The 24820-nt window shown below is 35.2% G+C and overlaps 5 protein-coding genes and 1 long non-coding RNA gene across 13 annotated transcripts; 4 read left to right on the forward strand and 2 right to left on the reverse strand.

The window, feature by feature from the left end:
- Positions 1–16: 16 nt before the first annotated feature.
- Positions 17–11899, forward strand: LOC107274791 (dnaJ homolog subfamily C member 13). 2 transcript variants are annotated; one of them, XM_015754306.2, is made up of 19 exons: positions 17–140; positions 219–426; positions 1195–1462; positions 1790–2635; positions 2920–3363; positions 3513–3923; positions 4063–4631; positions 4727–5642; positions 5716–6072; positions 6134–6325; positions 6440–6952; positions 7019–7597; positions 7696–8125; positions 8201–8483; positions 8583–8796; positions 8858–9043; positions 9119–9259; positions 9329–9569; positions 9659–11899. In XM_015754306.2, the coding sequence occupies exons 2-19, from the start codon at positions 359–361 to the stop codon at positions 9772–9774; spliced, it is 6774 nt and encodes a 2257-aa protein (XP_015609792.1). In that variant the 5' UTR covers positions 17–140; positions 219–358; the 3' UTR covers positions 9775–11899. The 2 variants fall into 2 exon arrangements, with proteins under 2 accessions (XP_015609792.1, XP_015609793.1); XM_015754307.2 differs by having other exon boundaries at positions 2995–3363.
- Positions 11900–12171: 272 nt separating this feature from the next.
- Positions 12172–20125, reverse strand: LOC107274797 (tyrosine-protein kinase receptor torso). Of its 6 annotated transcripts, none has more exons than XM_025092098.1 (19): positions 20001–20125; positions 18921–19659; positions 16739–16784; positions 16221–16363; positions 15982–16108; positions 15728–15835; positions 15592–15659; positions 15199–15370; positions 14935–15101; positions 14720–14852; positions 14445–14584; positions 14113–14338; positions 13811–13983; positions 13668–13743; positions 13540–13593; positions 13313–13386; positions 13000–13214; positions 12789–12926; positions 12172–12722 (listed from the first exon to the last, which is right to left on the reverse strand). In XM_025092098.1, exons 2-19 carry the CDS (start codon positions 19029–19031, stop codon positions 12428–12430), a joined length of 2466 nt encoding a protein of 821 aa, XP_024947866.1. In that variant the 5' UTR covers positions 19032–19659; positions 20001–20125; the 3' UTR covers positions 12172–12427. The 6 variants fall into 6 exon arrangements, with proteins under 6 accessions (XP_024947866.1, XP_015609805.1, XP_015609806.1 ...); XM_015754319.2 differs by lacking the exon at positions 20001–20125 and adding an exon at positions 19744–19973; XM_015754320.2 differs by lacking the exon at positions 20001–20125 and having other exon boundaries at positions 18921–19166; positions 19467–19973.
- LOC107274809 lies at positions 15368–16700 on the forward strand. 2 transcript variants are annotated; one of them, XR_003058072.1, is made up of 3 exons: positions 15368–15557; positions 15824–16123; positions 16182–16700. It is a non-coding gene; the product is annotated as an uncharacterized LOC107274809 (long non-coding RNA). The 2 variants fall into 2 exon arrangements; XR_001539538.2 differs by having other exon boundaries at positions 15994–16123.
- On the reverse strand, positions 20117–20361 carry LOC107274807 (dolichyl-diphosphooligosaccharide--protein glycosyltransferase subunit 4). Its single transcript, XM_015754344.1, has one exon. It carries the CDS (start codon positions 20359–20361, stop codon positions 20257–20259), a length of 105 nt encoding a protein of 34 aa, XP_015609830.1. The 3' UTR covers positions 20117–20256.
- A 492-nt stretch (positions 20362–20853) lies between these two features.
- On the forward strand, positions 20854–22855 carry LOC107274802. Its single transcript, XM_015754337.2, has 5 exons — positions 20854–21062; positions 21139–21537; positions 21810–22005; positions 22077–22292; positions 22372–22855. Exons 1-5 carry the CDS (start codon positions 20993–20995, stop codon positions 22619–22621), a joined length of 1131 nt encoding a protein of 376 aa, XP_015609823.1. The 5' UTR covers positions 20854–20992; the 3' UTR covers positions 22622–22855.
- Positions 22856–22905: 50 nt separating this feature from the next.
- LOC107274806 (pterin-4-alpha-carbinolamine dehydratase) lies at positions 22906–24460 on the forward strand. Its single transcript, XM_025079698.1, has 4 exons — positions 22906–23049; positions 23129–23354; positions 23910–24029; positions 24158–24460. The coding sequence occupies exons 2-4, from the start codon at positions 23244–23246 to the stop codon at positions 24338–24340; spliced, it is 414 nt and encodes a 137-aa protein (XP_024935466.1). The 5' UTR covers positions 22906–23049; positions 23129–23243; the 3' UTR covers positions 24341–24460.
- Positions 24461–24820: the final 360 nt, after the last annotated feature.

Here is a 24820-nt window from a genome sequence, read left to right on the forward strand (position 1 = left end):
CGACATCTAATAAACAGCTGACAACTGACACCCCTCAGTTTCCACGACATCATGGCCGCTTCCAAGACGAATAAATTGTGGGAGATGACATTTATTACGCGGTGAAATATAGTGAACGATTAATTAAGAATTATTAATCAGTACGACACTGTTATTAAAAATTATAAAAGTCTTCGATGATATTTTAGTGTTGTTCATCTCACCTTTTCTTTTTCTAGATTCTACCATTCTTTCTGGGCTACTTTTTGTACATGGATACTTCCTGTCAGTCGGCTGACAGATGCAAATAATTTTATCCGCTATTCGCAGTATTATTATTTAACAAAGTGTCATCGGCCTGACTTGAGGAAATGACACAATGATGCCGATAAAGGATAACCAGGATGTGGCGTGTTTTTTGGTCACAAAACACTCATGGAAGGGAAAGTGAGTGTAATGCCTTTGTTCTTTATTTTTGGTTAGATTTCTACCGCAAACGGTATTAACTTGGTCTTTTATACTTAATATATTATTGTGTTAAGTAACTGGTTTTATTATGTTCAAACTGTGTTTTCTAATTTTTTGATAAAATTATCTAGATATATTTGATATAGCCTTCTCTAAAGTTTTGGAAGGTTTCATGTTTTTCGATCACTTTCATATGTTAACCTAGGAATGCTCGCGCGATTTTATTTCTTATTTAAAAAGCATTAAATTTGTTTGACGTGATTACCTCGTATGAGTGATGCTGAATTAACGAACCAATAATGAAGTTAGAGAAACATGACTTGTACGGTACATTTATAATTTACTGTGAACTACATTTGTTTTTTGCATGTGATATCTGTTACTTCAGGATTATCATCAATCTTTAGAATTTTTACTTTGCAGTAGTCATTATCAATAATAATTTATGTTTATGCAAAAACTGCAGTACATTGTCTGCACTTGTTATATTTCTCATAATTGTACTGATTATTTCTAAGCTTGCAATTTTCAAGAGAATAGTTTACTGATATGAATACTTAGCTTCATTGAAACCCATGATAATATTTATCTGTAATCTGATCTGTTTTAAACACCTTAACGTCAGTGTTATCGGATACATTTCAACTTTGGATTGTAGCTCTCTGGTTCATTCCTACTTAAATAATTTTTAATAGTTGAACATAGAGTTTCCATATCAAGTAATCTTTGCATCAATAAATATTACAGATACAAACGTATTTTCTCAATTGGATCCATGGGAATAACAACATACAATCCCAATAATTTAGAGGTGACAAACAAATGGGTGTATGCCGATTTTATAAGCGTACAACCCACAAACAAGAACCAAGCAGGTTCTCATGAATTTAGTATAACAATGCGTAAGGATCGGAAAAATGATACTATGAAATTCAGTTCGGAGCATAGATCACATTTGCTCACGGAGGCTCTCAGATTTAGAAATCAATTTGCTGAAAAACCGAAAGAAGTTTTGGTGAGTTTAACAAATTATATATCTGTTCTTATTAGGTTTTGATGAGAGAGGAAAAAACAGTCTGTAAGCCATGTGGTGCTTTTTAGAGAGAACAGTGATTTCATTATCATCAAACAGATAGATTAATAGTCATCCGCATATAAAATAACGATTGATTCTCATATACTATATTAACATTATAATTAACATTTACATAAGACTGTTATTAATTAAATGAAGAGCAGAATTTTTTATTACATATATTAATAACTTCTTTAAATGATATCCAATTTCTCTAGTTTATCAAATATTCATATTCTTTCGTAATCATATATTGGTTTATTGTAGAGATATGAAACATACAAACATCATTGGTCCGATACAAGTTTGCCTGTCGTATTGGAAGTGACACCATACAGTCTAGACCAATTGGATCCAACAACAAATATGGTGTTAGCTAGTTATTGTTACAAAGATTTTGAAGGACTGCTTACGATGAAAGATTATTCCAATGGGTTTGTGATAGTCTATGGTGGCTTCGGACGTTTGCACTTGTTTGCATCAGCTCAAATGGAAGAGATCAAAAGAAAAATCTTAGAATCAGCCTTTAACAACCTGGGTATCACCATCAAAGCATTGAAGGAGCCTATTACCCTGGATGACTTCGTCGCCCAGCGTTTGGGCAAGTTCAGCGGCGACGAGCACATAACCAGTGTGTCAGAATTTACTGTACATAAACATTCACCAAGGCACAAAGACCTTCAACGAAGAACACTCTGTCTCTCCGATACCTGTCTGCTGGAAAGAGATCCACAGACTTATAATATCTGTACATTGAGACCACTAGCAGACGTATTCGCCCTTGTTCGCGATAACGCGAATCCCCAATTATTCACAATACAATATGTTAATGGCCAAATGCGTAGCTATACTGCTACTGACAGGGATTCACTCTTGGCGTCCCTATTAGACGGTGTCAGAGCGTCAGGTAATCGTGACGTTCACGTAAGAATGTATCCCATTGCAAGAGGCAAAAGATTGGGTCCGCTGAGCTTACCAGTAGACGAAGAAGTCGAGATTTCGCATGTTAAGTTCTTACAACAACCTCCTGGTGGCAGAACGTTTGACGAGATTTTGGAAAGATTTAATGCCAACGTTCCATACAGTGGTCTGCATTACTCTGTTACCCAAGATGTAAGTTTCAACAGGTATACCGAGTGACAAAAGTTCACCAGGATACACGCTGTCAGTATTTTGATGAACTTCTGTCATTTACTGTACCTTAGAATGTGATTTCGCTTGATTAATTCACAGAGAGTTGTGAATCAAATTTAAAAATGGACACGATGAGAAAAATTAATTTACATGAAAGTTTAGGCTAATTCTGGTTCACTCAAGTGGTTTGCATTGCTGCTTGTTTCTTTTCTTCTTCACGCTGAGATAGTTTTAGGATTCAAGATATTTTCTTTCTCATTTAGGTAAGCAAACCGCTTGAATGGACTGTTACGACGTTACAGCTTCAAGTGCACAGTGTTATCAATAACTATTTACAGGGATTATTTACTGAGAACAAGGACAAGATTATACTTGGCGCCTTGAACGCGTTAATTAGCAAAGATTTAGAAACTAATTCTGAAGTGGAGGCACAGTTTCATGCCCTAAGAAGATTGGTAGCGAGTAAAGTTGGTTTTACTGCCTTTACAAATCTTCAAGGATTTCGTGAAACCATTGGAAATCGAGTAGTGAAGGCTCTAAAAAGGCAGGATTGCGGAGTGACGCAAGCTGCTATGGATTGTATATGCGCCCTTATGCAACCAATGCACGACGACTGTGACCTGAGACAGGAGCAATTGAACAAAAGTAGTTTGTTAAGTAACAACAAGTTCTTAGAAAGTTTGCTAGACATGTGGATAAATCATGTTGTAAGTATGAGATGAAATGACTACACCGATCCCATAAAGTCACTTAAGCAATTTAATCAATTCAGTTACTGACTTATTACCTAGAATTATAAGATCCATTTTACCTAATTGTTACAGGAATTCTCAAAGGATTCAAATTTATGTTTCAGACACATGGTACCGGTGCTCTTGTGGTTTCAGCCATGCTTGATATGCTAACATTTGCACTCTGCGTACCATACAGTGAAACCACTGATGGCAAACACTTTGACAACTTATTGGAAATGGTGGCAAACAGGGGTAGATCCCTGTTTAAATTATTCCAACATCCCTCACTGGCTGTGGTTAAAGGGGCTGGTTTGGTTATGCGAGCCATCATCGAGGAAGGAGCACCGGAAATTGCAGCCAAGATGCAGGAACTTGCACTAGCTGAGGGCGCTTTACCAAGACATTTGTTAAACAGTCTCTTCACTGTAGGCAGCGATGGAAGATTATTAACCCATAGACAGCTTTGTAGGCACCTGGTGGGACTGTGGGTTACAGGACATCCTACTGCAATGGGACTGTTGAAGAGAATTATGGTAATTTTTTATGATACGATGAACAGAGTTTGGCTCAGGATAACTATATAAGATTATAGTTGTCATTTTATCCAATAACAAAATTCATTATTGCATATTCACATATTAATGTCTGATAATTCTGCCTTTCTTTGCGTAGCCTGTTGGTTTGCTGAACTATCTTGACTCCGAAGAGAAAGTCCCAGAGTCATTCTTGGAAGAAGAGAGGCTGAACAATAGGGATAATTTAAAGATAGCTATAGATCATGCATCGAAGAATAGAAAGAGTCCTCAATGGATTGCGATCGAGCGACAGATGAGGGTAGTCGAGAAGCATTTAGAAAATGCTCTTCAACACTGGGGTGCACGAGTTGGTATTGAACGTAGAGAAAAGATAAAAGAGAGACCGATCGTCCTGAGAAAACGTAGAGAGAGAATAAAATCCGAAGCTAATTGGAAGCTGTTTTATTACAAATTTAATCAGGATCACGCGCTGCCTAATTTAATATGGAATCATAAAACAAGGGAAGAATTGAGAACCGCCCTTGAGAATGAGATTCGTGCATTTTCATCAGACAAAGATCTGGCAGGTGGTACACTGATAGCATGGAATCACAGAGAGTTCGAAGTTCAATATCAGTGCTTGTCGGACGAGGTTAAAATCGGTGACTATTACCTGAGGTTACTTCTCGAGAAGGAAGATAGCCCTGACAGTCCTATAAGAAAATCGTAAGTGATCTATCATACTTAAGAATATAATTAATTTATTCGGATCTGCTCGTGGAGGTCTGTCAGTTGGATTAAAATGTTCTTAATCTTTGTAGATACGAATTTTTCAACGACCTCTATCACAGATTTCTGCTTACAACAAAGGTCGAAATGAAGTGCCTTTGTCTCCAGGCAATGGCTATCGTCTACGGTCGCTACTACGAGGACATTGGTCCATTCTCTGATACAAAATACATAGTAGGAATGCTTGACAGATGCTGTGACAGGATGGAGCGAGATCGGCTTGTTATGTTTATTAACAAGTTAATATTACACAGAAGAAACGTAAAGGACATCATGGATCAGAATGGAGTACGCGCCTTGATTGATCTTTTGACCCTGGCTCATCTGCATACAACAAGAGCAGTAGTACCGACCCAGACAAACGTTATCGAGGCTGGACCAGAGCAGGAACGCGTTTTGGAAAAAGAATGGTATTACAATGATGGCGATAAAAGACAAGGTCCCATTAGTATAAAGGACTTGAAAAATCTTTATGCAGCGGGTAAGGTCACGTACAAGACTAAGGTCTGGGCTCAAGGTTTAGATGGCTGGCGAATGATATCTCAGGTGCCTCAGCTGAAATGGACCCTCGTCGCCAAAGGCACCCCGGTGATAAACGAAAGCGAGTTGGCCACCCTGATATTAAATATTCTTATAAAGATGTGCGAATACTTTCCCAGTAGGGATGCCGATAACGCTGTCATACGACCGCTACCACGTGTCAAAAGATTACTGTCGGATCTGCAGTGTCTGCCCCACATTGTGCAACTTCTACTCACATTTGATCCTGTACTTGTCGAACGTGTCGCCACTTTACTCTGTGAGGTCATGAAGGACAATCCCGAAGTCTCCAAGATTTATCTCACTGGTGTCTTTTACTTTATACTCATGTATACCGGGTCTAATGTTTTACCCATTGCCAGATTCCTGCAATTGACTCACACTAAACAGGCTTTCCGTGGAGATGATGTGAGTAGAGCTTAGTGTAGCTGGTAGAGGAATACTTAGTTATTTCTTTAATTGGATATAATTAATATTCTAGAATACTTCGTCTGATATTATGCAAAGAAGTATTCTTGGCCAGCTCTTACCGGATGCTATGGTCAGTTACTTGGAGAATCACGGCGCAGAAAAGTTTGCACAGATCTTTTTGGGTGACTTTGATACACCGGAAGCTATTTGGAATGCGGAGATGCGCCGGGTGCTTATCGAGAAGGTGGCAGCGCATATTGCTGACTTCTCACCACGTTTAAGGAGTCACATGATGGCGCGTTATCAGTATATTGCCATTCCGGCTGTTAGATATCCTCAACTGGAGAAAGAGTTGTTCTGTCAAATATTCTATCTCAGACATCTTTGTGACACTGTCAAGTTTCCGCAGTGGCCTATTCCTGATCCGGTAATTAATCTTTCTTTTAAAAATAATTGTTCGCTATGTCAGCTAACAATTTTATCCATAGGTCAAACTACTAAAAGATGTGCTTGATGCTTGGAAGAAGGAAGTGGAGAAAAAGCCTCCAGCTATGACGGTAGATGATGCTTATAAAGTACTTGGATTACCAAGTGGACAGCAACATAATGAAGCCAACGTTAGAAAATCTTATTATAAATTGGCACAGATGTACCATCCTGATAAAAATGCACAAGGCCGTGTAAGTTGTATTGTTGATAATCGATACCCTAGGTTCTAGCTCTTCTGATAGTTTGATTTAAAAAAAAAAAGTGATTAGATTTGTCGAAACTTACAATTCTCATTGATGTTGCAGGATAAGTTCGAAGCTGTCAATCAAGCTTATGAATTTCTATGCAGCCGCAGCTGCTGGACCACTGATGGACCCAATCCTAATAACATTGTCCTTATCTTAAGAACACAGAGTATTTTATTTCACAGATATATGGAGGAATTAAGGCCGTACAAATACGCGGGATACCCGCAACTTATAAAAACCATAAAACTAGAAACAGATGACGAACAACTATTTTCAAAATCAGCGCCACTTTTGGCTGCAGCCAGTGAACTTGCCTATCACACTGTTCATTGCTCAGCATTAAACGCAGAGGAACTGAGACGTGAAGGAGGTTTAGATGTTTTATTAGAAGCATATACGAGATGCGTTTCGGTTTTGAACAATTCTAGTAAACCTGGTGACGTAGCTGTTCAAGTTTGTACACACATTACGAGATGCTTTGCTGTTGCTGGAGCATTCAGAGGTTGCAGAGACAAGATTGTCGAGCTGCCACAACTTGTTAAGGATCTTTGTAGAGTTTTGCATTTCAAGGTAAATAACCTCAACTTTCTATATGCATACTTACAATTATTTATGAAAATTTTATTTAATTTGCAGCATTTAACGAAGCTGTGCTCAGTTGCTACGGAATGCATTTCATCTTTAGCTACGGATAGTATATTGCAAATGCAACTGTTGCAATCTGGTGCACTTTGGCTTCTACTTTTGTTCATGTTCAATTACGATTACACGTTAGAGGAAGGCGGAGTCGAGAGAAACGAGGAGGAGAACCGACAGGAAGTCGCAAATAATTTAGCAAAACTAGCAGTTCGGGCATGCGCTCGTTTAGGCGGTTATATGACAGGTGAAAACGAGACGCCTCACAATCCTGTCACCGTCGCAGCGCTTGAACATTTATTAACGCCTTACTTAACGCGTCAACTTGGAAAAGACAAACCCGAAGAAATTTTGAAAATCCTTAATTCAAATTGCTCGAATCCTTATTTAATATGGGACAATGGGACTAGAGCAGAGCTTAACGAGTACCTGGAGTCCAAGAGACAACAAAAATATGATAATAATGCCGATTTTGAACACGACTGCAGTGACTTCAAGTACACAGCTCACAGTGGTGAATTAATAATTGGTGAAATATTCATCAAAGTTTACAACGAGCAACCGGCTTTTCCTATTGAGGTAAGTGGGTGATGCTATATGTTCCAGATTTTTTTTTGCAGAAACTGAATGCTCTGATAATTAATGATTATTCAAGTCTTAAAATTATATTGTTCTAGAATCCAAAAGGCTTTACTATCGATCTCCTTGATTTTCTCTCTAAATCTTCAGACTACTTAGCATCTCTAGGTAGCGTAGCTTTGTCTAAAAAGGATCAAGAGAGACTGCGGCACGTTGTGATGTCATTAGAGGCTCTAAAAAATGTTATTAAAAATAATCCTGGTGTAGAGATGCAATGTATCGGACACTTCAAACTGCTATTTGGGTTGCTCAGTTGCAACAGTTGCAAATCTATTCAAAGCGGTGCCCTACAGGTTATATCGAATGTAACAAAGAATCAGGAATGTGTCAACGACATTGCAGCAAATGAAGTAGTTGTACACTTATTGCTTGTGTTGCATAGTCTAAAGGAGTTTCAGTTATTAACATTAGAAACATTATGTGCATTGATGAGTACAACAAAAATTGTAAAGGATGCCCTAGCTAAAGGTACGCAGAAGTGTTTAGAGTTAAAAAATAAAACATTGAGTGAAAGACATTATTGGAAGGTTTAATAAATTCCAGGTGCTGTGATATATATTCTTGACTTATTTTGCAATTCAAGCAACTTGCAAGTGCGTGAAGCCGCAGCGGAATTGCTTGCAAAGATGTCTTCCGACAAGTTGGCCGGACCTAAAGTCAAATTAGTACTCTCAAAATTCTTACCACGTTTATTCAGCGAGGCCATACGCGATTCGCCTAAACAGTGCGTTCATATGTTTGAGACAAAACATGAAAATCCAGAATTAATCTGGGACGACGACACAAAAAACCGTGTGTCACGAATGATTGCAGAGTTGAAAGAAGAGTAAGAATTTTTTTTGATTATCATAATAACTTTATTCTCTGATACTGATATATAAAATCGAAACGAGCCTGTCTCGATTTAAATAATTTCTCTTTTCAGACATTACACGATGCAAAGGCGTAATCCTAATGTCACTTTGAAACTACCGGAAACACCGACTAATATCGATGCTGTAACGAATGAACCTGTAGTCGGCGGTGTGTATCTTAGATTATTCATAAGCAGCCCTGCTTGGGCACTTAGAAAACCAAAGGAATTCTTGAGCGAGCTCATGGACACCATCTTAATGTTAATGGCCAAGGATCAGACTGATGTGCGTATAAGTTTTTCATAAAATATATATTTATTTATATTAATTAACTGGTACAATCTAGTCGGACATGTTGGAGTTAACGACGCAAGCTTTAGTCTGTTTGCTGCAAGCTCAGCCGTCACTTGGAGACCAAGTACCTTCTTTAGGTCACATACCAAGATTATGCCGGCAGATGGCAACACAGCACAGTCAACCTCCAGTTTATAAATCAGCCATATTGATAATGCATCAATTAGCATCCAGTGAGGTAACTTCTGCCAGTTCCTAATCCTTTATTGTAATAAAGGCATAGTTTGTACTATTTTAATTAATTGTATTACAGATTTGCATATCATCGATATGCCAGACAGAATGTATAAGTCCCTTGAAGCATGCTATGCAATCAAGAAGAGATATGATAGCAGTTGCATGTGAGACGCTGAATAGATTATTCTCAACCAATGAAGACAGGCTCGTTAAACAGGTGCTTGATTAACCTCTGTTTAAATTACTGGTAAATATTTAATTAGACTAACATTCAGTATTTTTACAGGCATTGGAAGCAGAGATGGTACCTTACCTTCTAAACCTTCTGGAAGGAAGACTTGATCTAATCGACAATCCTGGAATGACAAAAGCACAAATAGTAAAAGCTTTAAAAGCAATGGCGAAGAGTTCATTGTTGGGTGAGAAGGTTAATGCCATATTAGAGAAGTCGAGTGTATGGGCAGAGTATAAGGATCAAAGACACGATCTCTTTATCTCAAATACACCAACTGCTGGATATCTAACAGGTACTTGAAAGTTCGAGTAATAGGACTATGTCAAATAAGTAATTCTTCACTGTTATGAATTATTGTTACTTTATATTTCTTGTGTCCAGCTGGTACCCCAGTGTCTGCAGGTTATTTAACGGCAGGTCCCAGCACAACAATTACCTCAGGACCTCCTCCAGTTGACAAGGATGACAATCTACTCAACAGGAACGACAGTATTTGATACGGATAGCGTCAGAAGCTTCAAAAAAGACGATAGCAGTTCATCGAAATAAGAAGGTTCGTATCGGTCGATTAAACCAGTGTAATAAACAGCGTCATCTGTGATTTCCGATAAGCAACTACTTTATCCCATATAAGAGCATCGCCGAACAATGAAAGTGAAACATTGCATTGAATCGGGACAACTTTTGATAACGTTTCTCTGATTTTTTTTTACTGTTACTATTTTGCATCATTGCGAAACATTTAATAGGTCATTACTAGCCAGTCAATACAGTCAGGAAATTGCGCGTAATTTGTCTACCCGCATTGAAGTCGTGAGGTAGCGATTTAAACGCGTAGATGTGTCCTTGTACTTAGAAGTCTCAACAAGAGTCATCGACTAAGAGGATTTGAATGCGTTATAAGAGAAGGTAAAAAAGAAAAATGAAAAGGGAACGTACCAGTACGTATGTCGATCGTTGAATTATTTATTCCCCGGTGTAAAAATGTTGCTTGCGACACAAATATCGTGAATTCAGTATAAAAGGTAACCTTAGCTCTCAGACGAGGGCAGACATTAAGCATGCTATAAATACTATGGTGCGTTCGTTGGAAAAGAAGTAGTTAATAAGAAAAAAAACTATTAAAATACGTTGGTTAGTAGCACAGCATCTTTGTACATAATCCGTGATAACACGTAAACGATAAAGAGAATCTATATGAGATATGAGGTCTAATTGAATTAGTATTTATGAAAAATAAGGGGAAAAAAAAAACATTTTCAGAAGACTAAATACATACATTCCAGCTGTTTTAAAATAAACCGAAAATATAATGGCTGCGTTGTAAACCCTCGTAATTCTGCGTATTATTATTGTCGGATCCTGACAGCTCGGTTTACATTAATAATCCAAAACTTTCGAATACAATACTATGAAATGAGATTAACAGTTAAATCCTGTTTTGCATACTGAACAAAATTTATTTGCAAAGTTCATAGAAGGTTCTACGAATTTATACGTGTCTATGAATTTAATCATTTCTAACGGCAAACGTGGATTTAATTTTTTTTTAACTTACCTCCCTTTCTCTTGTTATCCTTCACCACGAACCATAAAGTAATTGTTCAAACTTAAGGAAAAATTATGAAATTTCCTTACAACGGTTCTGTGCAAAACGTCAGACGTAAAAAGCATAAAAATTGCAAAGATTTCACATTTAGCATCTATGTACATAATACGACATTAAAAATTTTGTTTTCGCAGAATGCGACGGATTTTGATATTTACATATATATTTTTTACATATATAAAACGTACACAGCGACCGCCTCATATCATTTATTAATTATTTGAGCGAATTAACAAAGCGTTAAAGTCGCGAAAGTCTTAGAGTCCGAGAATACACGAGAATAAGAAGGGAATATATTTTTTTTTTTAATTAACAAGAAGCTTTGCCGTTTGTTCGCCATCTTGTCTATCGTCCACTTGCCATTTATGTTATTATTGGGCGATGCTTTACGAACGCATCGATAAACGATTAATTAACGACGCCAGAAATCGACGAGTCAGCCAATAAGATAAACGGAAAAGAGGAAGTTCCTGTCCTAATGGCAATGCATTAGGGTTTTAAACAAAATAAAAAGAAGCGACATGTTTCTTGCTTCAAATTCCTTCGGTCGTTTTCGGTTACTATAAATCCAGTCGATATACAAAATATCGATATCTCTTGTATATCTATATATAATATAAATATAGTCCTAAGACTTATCGACTGGACTCGTCGATTCACAAATAAGAAACACATCCGGTAATAGACAATTTCTTTAAGCGGACTATGGGAACGATAATCGTTTATTCGATACGTGTATTATTATTATTATTATACACGATACTGTACTATTTTGTAATATTATAAATCATTACCTACATTTTTGACGATACCTATCGATGAAAGCCTTGTAGCTGTTTTCATATATTTCCCTTATGAGCTCTTTCTTTTCTTTTTTTTTTTCGTTCTAAGATTGAAAGTGAGATATTGTATATAAGTATAAATATATACCATACACATATATATAAATATACAATTATACCACAGATTATTGTACGTATAAGTGATTACGGAATAAACGATTTTGCACATGATATAAATTTTCATTATTTATAAGTTTAAGCGTTTCAGTTAGTTTTTGGGCTGCCGGAAGTCTTTATAGTGGTGCTGAGGTACTAGTTAAACTTTTGGTAATTGATAGTCTAGATGCTTATGTATTCTCAAGAGTATTTAGATTCGAAAGAATAAAAATAGCCAGCAGGCTAAAGTTTAACGAGGCTGAAATTTTCTTTTATAAATATGTAATTCATTGAAAATATTGATCTAGTGCAGTATAAAGTTAATAAAGTTATATAAGGAGTTTCCGTTGCGTGTGATAATAATTTATTAAACGCGTCTTGTTTTGTTACAAAGAAAAAAAAGTGTCATTCGCGAAAGTGCTGACTCGACGAGAAAACTGTGCCACTTTAATACAGTGCTTAGAGTTAATTCTTTGGGATAATACATTAGACTTATTTATATTTGTGTATCAACGTACTATTCACTATTAATGGAATGATACAGTGTAACGTGTTTTACATATTCAATTTAAACGTTTCTGTCATTTGAATTTATTCGAAATGTCAAGTGATCCGCGTTAAATCGGTTATCTGCGCATCGTCACTGCGCAGCTCGCTGACGTAACGCATGGGCGAGAGTAACCGTAACTTTGGCGATTTTCGAAAATCCTCAGTCTCATCATCCGACGACGATTCCTCGTATGCAGAACTTTCGTCAGCCCCAGGAAAATTGCCTATGAGAGTCAGATACTCTTTTTCAGAAAGGGTACCCAGCAGTTTGTCAAGATTTTCTTTTAATTCGGTAAAGCTTGGTCTGCATCGTGGATTCTCGTTCCAGCACGACAGCATTATCTGATATCTTAGGTAAAATAGTGATGAATTAATTATATATATATTTGTCTCAATTTTAATTTCCGTTACCCACAATTCAATTCCACAGTTTTCTGGCTTGTCCATTCTGTATCCCGATTGAAGAAGCTTCAGTACTCTGTTTGTCGGTGTTCCTGGATATGGATTGCCGCCCAGGGTTACTATTTCCCATAGCAAAATACCAAAGGACCATCTACAAGGTGAATCATACGTTAAAGTATGGCATATGGAGAATTTTAATAGAGTGAAAATTAAATAATACTTACACGTCGCTTTGCGTTGTGTAGACTTGATGAGTCAGGGACTCAATAGCCATCCATTTTATTGGCAATCGACCGTTCCCTTGTTTTCTATAAATGTTTTCTTGGTAAATATCACGACTCAGACCAAAATCAGATATTTTGACCGTTTTGTCTCCACTGACTAGTACGTTGCGCGTTGCCAAGTCTCGATGAACTATGCGATTCAATGAAAGAAATTCCTAGGACAGACAATTCAGAGAATCATTAATTATTACCTTGACAATAACGAATCTTGCGTATTAGCATTTATTATGATTTATTCATGAAACGTTCTCACCATTCCAATGGCAACCTGACGTCCGAAATTAAGCAAATCCATCGCTGTTATCGGTTCCACGTTTCTCAGCATGTCTACAAAAGTATTTGAAATTAATAACAGTTCAAATTTCATACGTAAGGTATAATTGATTACACTGTCCAATCATTTGATTTAATATATATATTCAAATTTGTATTTTATATTTACTAATAGCTATTTGAATTTTAAACAGTTTCCTGCCGTACCTTGATCAAGATCGTAAAGACAATTAGAAACTTCATTATCAAAATTATTAATTCCTGTAATGAAAACAAGTTTTATAAGACACAAGATCATTCGTCTTATTCGATATTTTTAATATTGATTAGATTACTTTTAAAGAATGCGTCTGCATTCACTAGCCACTCATTTTTGTTTCGTATCGTACAAACTCCCACTTCTTCCCACGCCTATGGAAATAAAAAAAAAACATTAAATTTATTCATCCTGTGAATATTTCATTAATAACCTGCATACCCTTCTGAGATAACTTTGCAGATCACCGCGAGAACAATATTCCACTATCAGCATAGGGCTACTATTTATTGTGCAGCATCCCAAAAATGATACAATATTTGGATGTTTGCCAGTGAACTTCATAGTCATAATTTCTTGTTGAAAATTACTGACATCATCAGCAGTTGGATTCTCTGAGGAAACAAAAGAAGAATATGACAATTCAAGCCTTAATGGCAGATCGACTACGGAGATTCTATGACACATAAAGATTTAATCGATATATAAGAGCCAATAAAAAATGAATAAAAATGAATTATAACCATTTAACATTTTTATCGCCACATCGATTTCTTGATCAAATTTATCAAGCATTGTTCCAAGTCTCACCACTCCAAAAGCGCCACTTCCTAATACTTGTTTGATTTGCAATTTATCTGTTTCCACTTCATATTCATCGACCAGTAGCTTTTCATTAATTTCAGTCATATAGTCGGACGTTATTTTGTCCTTTTCTGTTTCAAAATTCCCATCCTTTTTCTTGAAAGTCTGAAAAGAACGTCAAAACGAATAAAGTAACCGACATACGTCAATGCATACTTTTTTTACATTTTTACTTTTAATAAACACATACGTCATTTTTTAAAGAACTCACTTCGAAATATATTACTTTCTTTTTGCATCGTTTTCTCCTCACGTATCTGCAATACGTATATGCACTTCCAGTCGTCATTAATAAGGCGATTACCAAAAGTATAATAGCGATCCCAATGTATACAGAATAAGGAGTGTCTACTGAAATCCCAGAAAGAAAAAAGGAACAAAAATTTTAGTCTCACGAGTCCAGTGAGTTATGACGATACGGATGGATACTGCGCAAATGAAGGATATAAGACGAAAAAAAAAATCATATGTGTGCGGTAAACAGACCTGAAACGTTATTCACCATTCTATTAATTTCCAATGGCACAGTGCGTCGACCATTGGATTCCGCGACGATGACAACTCGATACGAAGAATCGGCGCGAACGCCAACGTCAGGAAAGAAAACCTCAGTCGTATTCTATATTGATGAATAAGAAAAACTATTAAATAAAGAGAAGCTAAATATTATAAAGAAAAAAATATCACAGTTTTCTCCTTACCCCTGGCACTGTTAAATCGGTATTGTATTTCTCGTAACCCTTCCGCCATTCAATCTCCACGTGATACAATTCTGGTTGAATTTTGGATTTTTCCCACCAAACAATAATGTCGGAAGATTCTCCGTTCCACTTGACTTTCGCATCTAATCCCTTGACATCATCTGGAGCTGATTGAAAAGAAGTTACAATTATACTTTCGTAATTCCCGCCAATACTCACGACAGATACTCATATAACTTTTTTGTAGTTCGCGCCAATACTCACGACAGACACTTGTATTCTTTTGTATATCCAAACATAAAGGCGTCATAAACCAATAGTCATGTTTATTTGGTTCGTCCACGTTCCATATATCTTTACTTGGATAGGACGTTATGTTTCCTGTATAATTGGTGTTGTAACGTAATCCCTCTACGATGCTTCGAAATTCCGTGGGCTGTCAACAAAATTTGTTTCGTCAATACGAAAATGAGACCATAAAATTTATCAACCAGACAAATGAAACGAAAAGTATATTTGATTTGAGTCTCACAAGTGTTCGGTAAAATTTAAAATCATCAACGTCACAACCTAACGTGGTTTGATCTGCTTATATCAACTTTGTCTCGTTGACGTTTGTATAGGTATTAAAAAAGAGTTTTTCATTATTAACATTACCTCCATAATGTACATAATGTCGTGTCTTGAAAAAGGATGTATAGTAATGCTGAAATAGCAGTTGGCTTCTGAAATGTAACAAATACACTTCAATGAATTCTCTCATAACCCTTAAGTTATTCCTGTGTAAACTCACTTTCCTCTGGCTCAAATACAATTTCAGCCTGCAAATGTTTTACGTCAGTGTCGTCCGCCATAAAGTTTTTTACCGAAATATTTCTCACCGGTCCAGGTTTATAATCGACTGAAACGAAATCCATTAATGCATACGAGGTTATACGGTAGAGACGAATCAACTGAAGTTGGCCCTGTCATACACTGGTTACTTCGCCTGGATAATCCTGTAGATGGATAAATTTGAAAATAACATAATCACAACAAATTATCTACCTTTTTCTGTAGAGAACCATGGCGTTACTTCCGACTGATATAAACCGTTCTTCTTAACCTTATGCAAGTGAAATGCATAACTTGTATCCGCTGATAAATTTCCGAATGTCGAGACTGTACCATTTTTCTGTGAAACGAGAGGGTAAGGATCTTTAATATATTCATAGCCAGTGTAAATTTAGTATTCTTTTTGATTTCAGGTTTTTTTAAATGAAAATTAGCAAGAAAAGAAAACTCACGACATATGCCTCCGTCCAAGACTCATTTTGATCATTTATCTCAATCACGTATAATCCTGGATCATGCGCAATCATCAAAATATTTGGACCGGCACAATGAACGCGAACATTAGCAGCAGTTTTTTCTTTCAAAAAAATAATACCTATAAAAAAAATATATGTGTTGTAGTACCCAAATGAAGTCTGAATATATAAAATTCTTTACTTTCAATAATTCATGACTGTTTCTACGAAGTTGTAAGAATTCAGTATTACATATGTTACATCAGATTAAAATTACGACCACGATATACTTATTCGAATAATCCGCCAGTTTTATCGTCGGATATCGAAAATATGACATTCAAATAGTCAAAAATATGTATAAATATTCTATACCGTTTCGCAAAGTGTATTTAATAATTGTATTTGATACTTATGCTATAAATAAAGGCGAGACAAAAAAAATCCTTGAGACGCCTAATGACAATTTAAAATAAATTAACCATGTTATTTTTATCCATCGTCACGATACATACCAGACAAATCGTCACCGATTTCCTCGCAATCTTTCCAGCAAGATTCCTGCAAATCAAATATTCTCATAATCTAAAATCAAATAGACTCGAAAAAATCTCGCGCCTAGTATAGGCAACAAGATATAACAATAAATATTATAAAACGAATGGCAAAAATTGATGATCTGCCCGAAGATCTAATCGATCATGATCCATATCATACGAAATTTAACACTAACCGGTACCATCGACCGGTCATTTGGAAGTTTTAGAGTCAAAAATACGTTTATGAAAAATTGTCAGTATGGTTAATTTCAATACATACAGGTTTTAGAAACACTGCTGAAACGTAACGAGCAGATTGATATGTTTTAGCATTGCTTCTAAAATGTATCTGACTATTTTGTACCGTATCCAGATCAATCGTGACTGCTGATCGTGATTGATCGTGACCGATCTCACGCAGATATTGACGAGAAATTGTTTATGCGATTTGCACCATTGCAGCAAATGGCGGTTAAGTATTCTAACGTTATATTCGTATGTAAACAGTCGGAAAAACAAGTTTGACACTGCTCAACGATTAATAAATATTCTGCGCGGAGAGTCGATCCCAGATCGATATCGTTCGACCGCTCTAAATTGTAATTCAAGTTCTCGGCATGCATCATGTATAACGATATTCTCGTCCGGCTTCGTATTTGCCTTGCGAAAAAAACAAAAAGAGGTAAAGCGAAGCGAGAAAAGAGTAAGGCAAACGTATAGTCGATCGCGCATGCGCACTCGTTTGTTTACAAAGCGTTTCGTTCCGTTCCTTTTATAATATGCAACTAAAATCTTACGTCTCCTTCTCGCACGAGAAGTCAATAGCACTTGTTCAAACTTTCGTTGGATTTACAAAAGTATAAATTTATTTAGGCTTATCAGTTTACTATTAATAAACTAGAGCAGCAGGTGTGCCTTCGCGCGGGATTGAGAGACCCATGGCTCTGCTCATGGCAGTGCTCTTAGGAAACATTTCTTCCTTCCTTTCCTTATGGCTCCCTCATCCAATGAGGAGATGTGCCAGCTTAAGAAACATTAATAGGCACTGTCAGTGAACTATGGACTACCTGAAATTAGAGACTGGCACTTGGCCCTCTACGAGGGCATAAAGCCACAAGGAACAAGAAGAAGAAGAAATAAGAGCAGTTTCAAGAAATAACTGGAAAGAAGCACTCTTTTCGAACCGACCATGCAAATATGGAACTTTTGTCCATGCAACTCTATTTTCAATAGCCTAGTGTGTAAGAGTGACAGCCATCCCCATTTTGTCAGTGATCCGTTCCCAACAGGACAACCCGATCACCAATATCCATAGTTCTTATTTCAGGTAGTCTGTAGTTCAGTGAGCACTACGCAATTGTACTACACAAAGATAAAAACTTATGACACTCTTTAAACATCGTGTACCGGCTAACCAATTCTCATCGGTAATAATCTAGTTTTTGATTAAAGTTGTTTTTACTCTTCGTCAGAAAAAAGTAAAACTTATTCTACACACATGAAATTGTATGACAATCTTTCATTCGGATTTTATATAATTTTTATTATATTATACGTTAGTTTGAATTTATTTTATGTATATATTTATTTATTTTTAATTTTATTTCATGATTATAAAAGAAAAAAAGAAAGAAATTGAACAAACTCAAAATTTAAGTATCGAACGTGTTCCAACTCAACGACATAATCGTAGAATGTTCTTCAGTAGGTTTGTAAGATTTCTTTTCTCTTTCTGTAACTGCCTCATCAAATTTTATGATCGTTTATCACATTGTATATATTTGTAGATATATATACATATGTATAATAATAATTTTGCATGCATCAGTATTACCATAGATTACTTAAAAATATTCAAACTTAAAGTAGGATTAGGTATATTTTGGATCGAAATATATTATTACAGTGATGTTATATAATGTGTGAATAAAAAATTTCCTTTTTTTTCATTAGTAATACTGATCAAGGATCGGTAAGATAGAAAGTAAAACAGGTTTATATTGACAAAATGCAAAACAGATAAGTATAATGGAAAATTACACGACAATACAGTTATTAGTCACGAATGATTATAACGGGTAATTATTTATTTTTCGCTAATGACTTTGCCACTTATTATCGCGCACATGTATTACTATTGGAAATAAACATTACTTACGTCGACACACTTGGAGAGACATTGTGCTTTTTGAGCGGCTTCTTCAAATGTCATTCCAGAAACGGAAGTAGGCGACACGACGGTTAACAGTAAAATCATACAGATATACATTATTTTGTATGTATCATTATATCATTTTTTAAAATTTTCATCGTTTAACTGTAGTACCACCGAATTTTCTTATTCTTTATAAATTCGTTGTTTAACTTCTCTTCTTCCTTTTGATTGTAGCGATACACGTAAAAACTATATTAATCGTCAAACGTATTGAATTATTATTAGAAATCATTGAATGATAACACTTAACAAATGAATGTTTCAATTTTGATTGATATCTTGCCCTTGTAATGAATTAATGTTTCGTTAACTGTTTGTTTAGCGAGATTTGATAGAAAATTAAATATTAATTAGTATGAATAAAAAATTCTGATAAATTAATTTTTATATGACACGAGGTGTCTATTGTTACTTAATATTTCTGCTATTCCTACCAATTTACGTGATATTTACGATCAGATGCAATTTTAAAGCTCACCGTGTATTTACATTTTTGTTTTACATCGAATGATAAAAGCTGGTAAACACAAATAAAGTGGGAACTAGACTTGAATCACAAAGCTTAAAAAACGATTCTTCTCCACTCCATGCGTGAATAACTTGCGGATGCTCTTTCTTGAAATACACTGTATATGTAGAACAGTTTCCGGTCGTCTAGAGGCGGGTTAACGTCACAGCAAGGCTACACAAGCCAATTGTAATACATAAGGCGTACAAGTAAAGAAAATGAACAATAGTATAATTAAAACAAAGAATATCCACGCACTAGTTATGTGGGAATTTGATTTTACAATATTGACCGTTAAACAGTTAAGGCGGTTTTCATATAGTACAAAATGAGATTCGTGGATATTAAGGAAATTTGCGAAACAGTAAATATTAGTGCGATTAGTGAAATATATTTTCCACGTGATATGATTATCCACGGTGTTGCTAGCACTAATCGTCGTCAGCGACATTTAAGAAATACCGCGTAACCATTTCGCTTTCGACCTCGACGTCCAAAGGAAGGGATTCCCCTACCATAAATTCTTGTGTGCACAAGCTTGGTGATCTCTTGATACCGCTTAATGTATTTCATTATGACAATAAATCTTCGAATTCTTGTAGTTTGTATTAGGAAAAAATAAATTAACGGATTTAATATGTTACTGGTGTATTTTAAAAATTAATATACATCGTGGAAACGTATGAACTTTTTTTGAAACCATTATAGCGAATATCTTCTGCCATTAAGTTTTTGAGGTTACGGTCGTATGCATTAACCTCTTTATAACGTTTATTTCGAATAATTGGCGTTTATATAATGAAATAGAAAGACTAGGAAGAAGAGACTGACACCCAAAATGTTGCAAAAGACGGCCAGCTGTACGTCGGTTATCATCTGGAACAATTAGATGAGTTTTAGTGGTGAAAATTCATTTGTGGTATGCAACGTTTGATTTCGTAAAATTTACATTGTAATGAACATTGGTGATGAGTAATATAGATAATATTGAACGGTGTGTTTCTTTTGCTGGTTATGCTTTGTGCCGTACCTTTATTTTTCTTGATTTTCAAGAATACTCGAGGAAAGTTTCGGGTTCGCTCTCTTTGACACGCTCTTTATTTACGTGGCAGTGAAGTTGGCTTACTTCATACGTTACCGGTTACCGACTCCTGATAACTCGCGAATGCAGATTAGCCAACAGTAAGAAATGAAATGTATTTTTTTAATATGATGAACCTTTTCCTTTAGAATTATAATCAAATCGAAAATGTTCGTCAGTATCGTCAGATAACTTTTAGTAGTTATAAGTGCTAAGCAAAAGTTAAATCGAATTTTTGTGTTGCTATTTGTTTTTTTACTATTTTAAGGCAGCATTGCATTGCCGTAAGTCGATTTATAGTCGACTCCAGTTGACTCTTATGTCACTTCATGGTGGTGATAGTTTTAACGGCGCACGTGGACTGATGCGACAAGGTGCATGTGAATTATACACTTTTCTTTTACAATTAAATAATTATAATAAAATATGAAACGGCCAAATGAAGCTGTTATTGACGATGTGCGGATTCAACCAAGTAAAATTCAACCGATTATTGGTACGAAAAGATTTTATAAAAATTTTATTATTGCATATAACTTATTATGTCTATAATATTTAATTTATGCTAACAGTAAATTTTCAAAATGGGGAACTTAAGGATGCAGAAGCAAAAAAGATGGAGTGTGATATTTTTTATGATGAAAGCCAAAAGAACAGAATGCTTGCTTTATCAAATGGTCGGATTGTGTACAGTGGTTATAGACCTGATCTTAATAAAGAACCAATGTACACGATGCTTGCAATACATAACAAAAGAACTGGAAAGGTTCGGTTGATTCAAGCAGAACGTTGGCAAGTTTCGCCTATTCTAGATAGTAAAAATAACACCGAGGACATCTCACGTGGTGATGAAGTTGCCTTGCTTAATAAGCAGTTTGGATCTAAAAGAATGAAACGTAGAACGGAGCAATACGAAAGAATGAAAGTAAATGTTGAATCTGTAAAAGAACAGCTTGAGAAGACTGTATCAAGTAAGATTTCTATATTACACCCTTATAAGAGTTCATAACTTATTGTATAAATATTTGAAACTCTTAAATTTTTGTATGAGTTCTATGAAAGTAATTAATGCAGTATTTTAGTTATGTAATAGTACATTATGATGCAAGTGCGGGAAATTGGTGATTCCTGACGAGTGTGACGTTTCACGAGTGTCACACGAGTAGGAATCACCAATCCGCACGCCTGCGTATCATATACTATTTTTTGCAACACTGTATGGAAAGTTCTTTTTGTTTTGCAGATGTGGAAATTGATAAAGCAGATCTCACATTGCCATCTGTAAATGATGAATCGATAGGGAATACAAATGTACCAACATGCAACAGGAATGCCAGCACAGAATCAGAAATATACAATCCATATGAAATTGTTCCTGAAAGCAAATTAGAAACTTTATATGAGGCGGCTACTGATGTATTAGAAAGCAATGTAAAAGGGTATGCATTTCTTTTTTATTTATTTCCAAATATCGAGTTAATTTTTATATCTTATATTGTTACTCTTTTAGGAGATCCAAGTTCTTTACGGAAACGTTGAACTATCTAAAGAAGCAATCGGAGAGTATTGTAAAAGTTGCCTTTTTATTATATATTGATTGTGTTGCGACTTGGCTGAATATGCCAATAAAAGATGCGAAAAAACGTGGTGTGGAAATATGTCCGTATTCGAGGCTAATAAATGATCATATAATAGAGTCTTACAGTATGTCAAGCGCCCATGGCAGGTATGATGATAAATATTTGTATTTAATACGAATACAATATACTTTTGAAGTTTATCTTTAACAAATTATTTTATTTCAGGCAACGACCAACCAGTATGAGGGATAAAGCCATACTACACTGTATGGTTTTAGGTCTATCGATATTGAACTTTAGCTTGAATATTGAAGTATTCAGCAGTATAGTAAACATTCGGATAAGTAGCAAAAGACTGACAGATCTTGCGAGGGTGCTTGGTGCAGTACCTTTGAAAAGTGATAAAAGTGTAGTTGTCTTAAAGCTTCCCTTACCCGCAAAATTAGTTACATTCAAAAAAGGCAGGAAAAAGTAAATTATATAAGCGAATCATGTTTCAATAGAAATAAAATTTCACCTAAATATGTACATTTATATTTGTATTTTATAATTTATTTGTTGATAACTCGACAAATACATCATCTAACACAGGTACAAGTTCTACAAATTACTTTACAATAATTATATTACTGTTTAACATAACATATTCACCTAATATGTCAAAAATAAATAAACGATAAGCATGTTGTTTTGCAAAATTTCAAATCAATTCATATATATTCTATACTGTTGAACCCTGATAAGATCAGGCAGTGGTTTTGTTACTGCTCTGCCGCATCGTCATGGGTAGCCATTAAAAATCTACAATAAAGTATAAATTAATAATGTACTACTTAATGTTAATGAATCTAAAAATAATTTAATTCAACATTCTCCTATTTTATTCTTGCGAATTCTGATAAGGTACGCGAATACGCTTGTGCATCAACTTGGTATAATACGTGGTTATTCAAAGAAAGAAAATTTCTTCCGTCTCCTCTAGGTTGCCTACGTAAGACCTTGAGTCATTGAGGAAAATCATAAAATAACCTATATTTGGTATCGTTAACTAGTTCGTCAAGAATTAAAACAAAAAAGTATTGTGAGGTTAACTCGGTATGGCAGCCATGTTGCATCGGATCCTGAGTAGTGGGAGAATTCGACCAGTTTCGCTGGTTAAAAGTGTCGAAAGGAGTACAGCATCTGTTGCTTCACGAAAAATTAAAATGGTAAGATTTTAATATGATACAGTAACTAGTCAACCACAACGAATAATCTGTAAATTTGATTATTAACGTAAATTAATTTTAAATTACATTTACGATACATTACTTATTAATTACGCGTAATATGTACTTACGGTCGGACACTTGTTGGAGTAGGATATCCATTTATAATTAAAAGAATACGAAATAACAATTCGCACAAAGAGCCGATATTCTTTGCATTCCTTAAATCTAAATTTACTATTTTAAATACCATTTTTTGAACGTAATATAAATAAATGTAAATGGGTGTACTTGCCCGCCTATGTAGACAATCGATATTTCGTAATTGTGTAAGAGAAAAGGAAAGGAAAGGAGGAAAGAGAATTTCGTAACCTTTGGATAATTATAAAACTGCGATAATTGAATGATAAGGAGTATCACTTTTTCTTCGAAAATTATGTTATAACGCGTAGCCTCCGTATACGGTGATTATTTTGAATCTTGTTAATAAACAAAAATGTCAATCGTTTGAATCACGCGCAAGTTTTATGTTTGATGATTCATATATAATTTTAGGGAAAACTTACCGCAGAAGAAAGAGAAAATGATCTTAAACCTATATTAAATAACGGATGGACGGTACAGCCAACAAGGGATGCAATTTACAAAGAATTTATCTTTGGAAATTTCAATCAGGTAAAGATAATTATTCTGTGTCCCATCTTTGTAGATGTATAAATACAAAAGTATTGATGTAATTAATTATAATGACGTTATTGTAATCAAGAGTTGATACAATATAATTAATATTATTTCAATTACAGGCTTTTGGTTTTATGTCCAGAGTAGCATTACAAGCTGAAAAAATGGATCATCATCCAGAGTGGTTTAATGTTTACAACAAAGTACAAATCACTTTGTCATCTCATGATGTAAATGGATTATCTAAGAGGGATGTGAAATTGGCAAATTTCATTGAAACTGCAGCCAAGTCTGTGGAATCATAAAATATATCACCCGATACCTTAAAATGTCTATGCAAACTGTTTATACTTTTCTTTCATGCCTTTGTTTCTGTATGACAATAAATGAATATAACTATTAAGGCATTGAAACAAAATGCAAATTATGAATAGAATTATTTATTGAAGCCTGTCTTAAAATTAGGTCAGACTGTCAAATTACCACAAACTCATATACGCAATATCAAAGAAACAAGGTATAAGCTATTCTATTGCACAACTAAATGAAATACAATACGAATTTTCAAAACATTCAACATTGTCCCAAAAAAATGGTCAATATTTAAGCAAACTACATACAATCCACAAAACAAAATGTCCAAAAAAAAAAACAATTCGAGATACAAGATGCTGTACCAAAAGTGATAAAAACACAAGATAGGTGGCAGTGTAAGCAGTACGGAAGGTGACAGTAGAGATGGTGGAGGCAACTATGTGACGACAATGGCGTCGGCGATGGTGGCG

Source organism: Cephus cinctus, unplaced genomic scaffold (genome assembly GCF_000341935.2).
Source record: "Cephus cinctus unplaced genomic scaffold, Ccin1 Ccin1_scaffold0114, whole genome shotgun sequence".
Classification (NCBI taxonomy): domain Eukaryota; kingdom Metazoa; phylum Arthropoda; class Insecta; order Hymenoptera; family Cephidae; genus Cephus; species Cephus cinctus.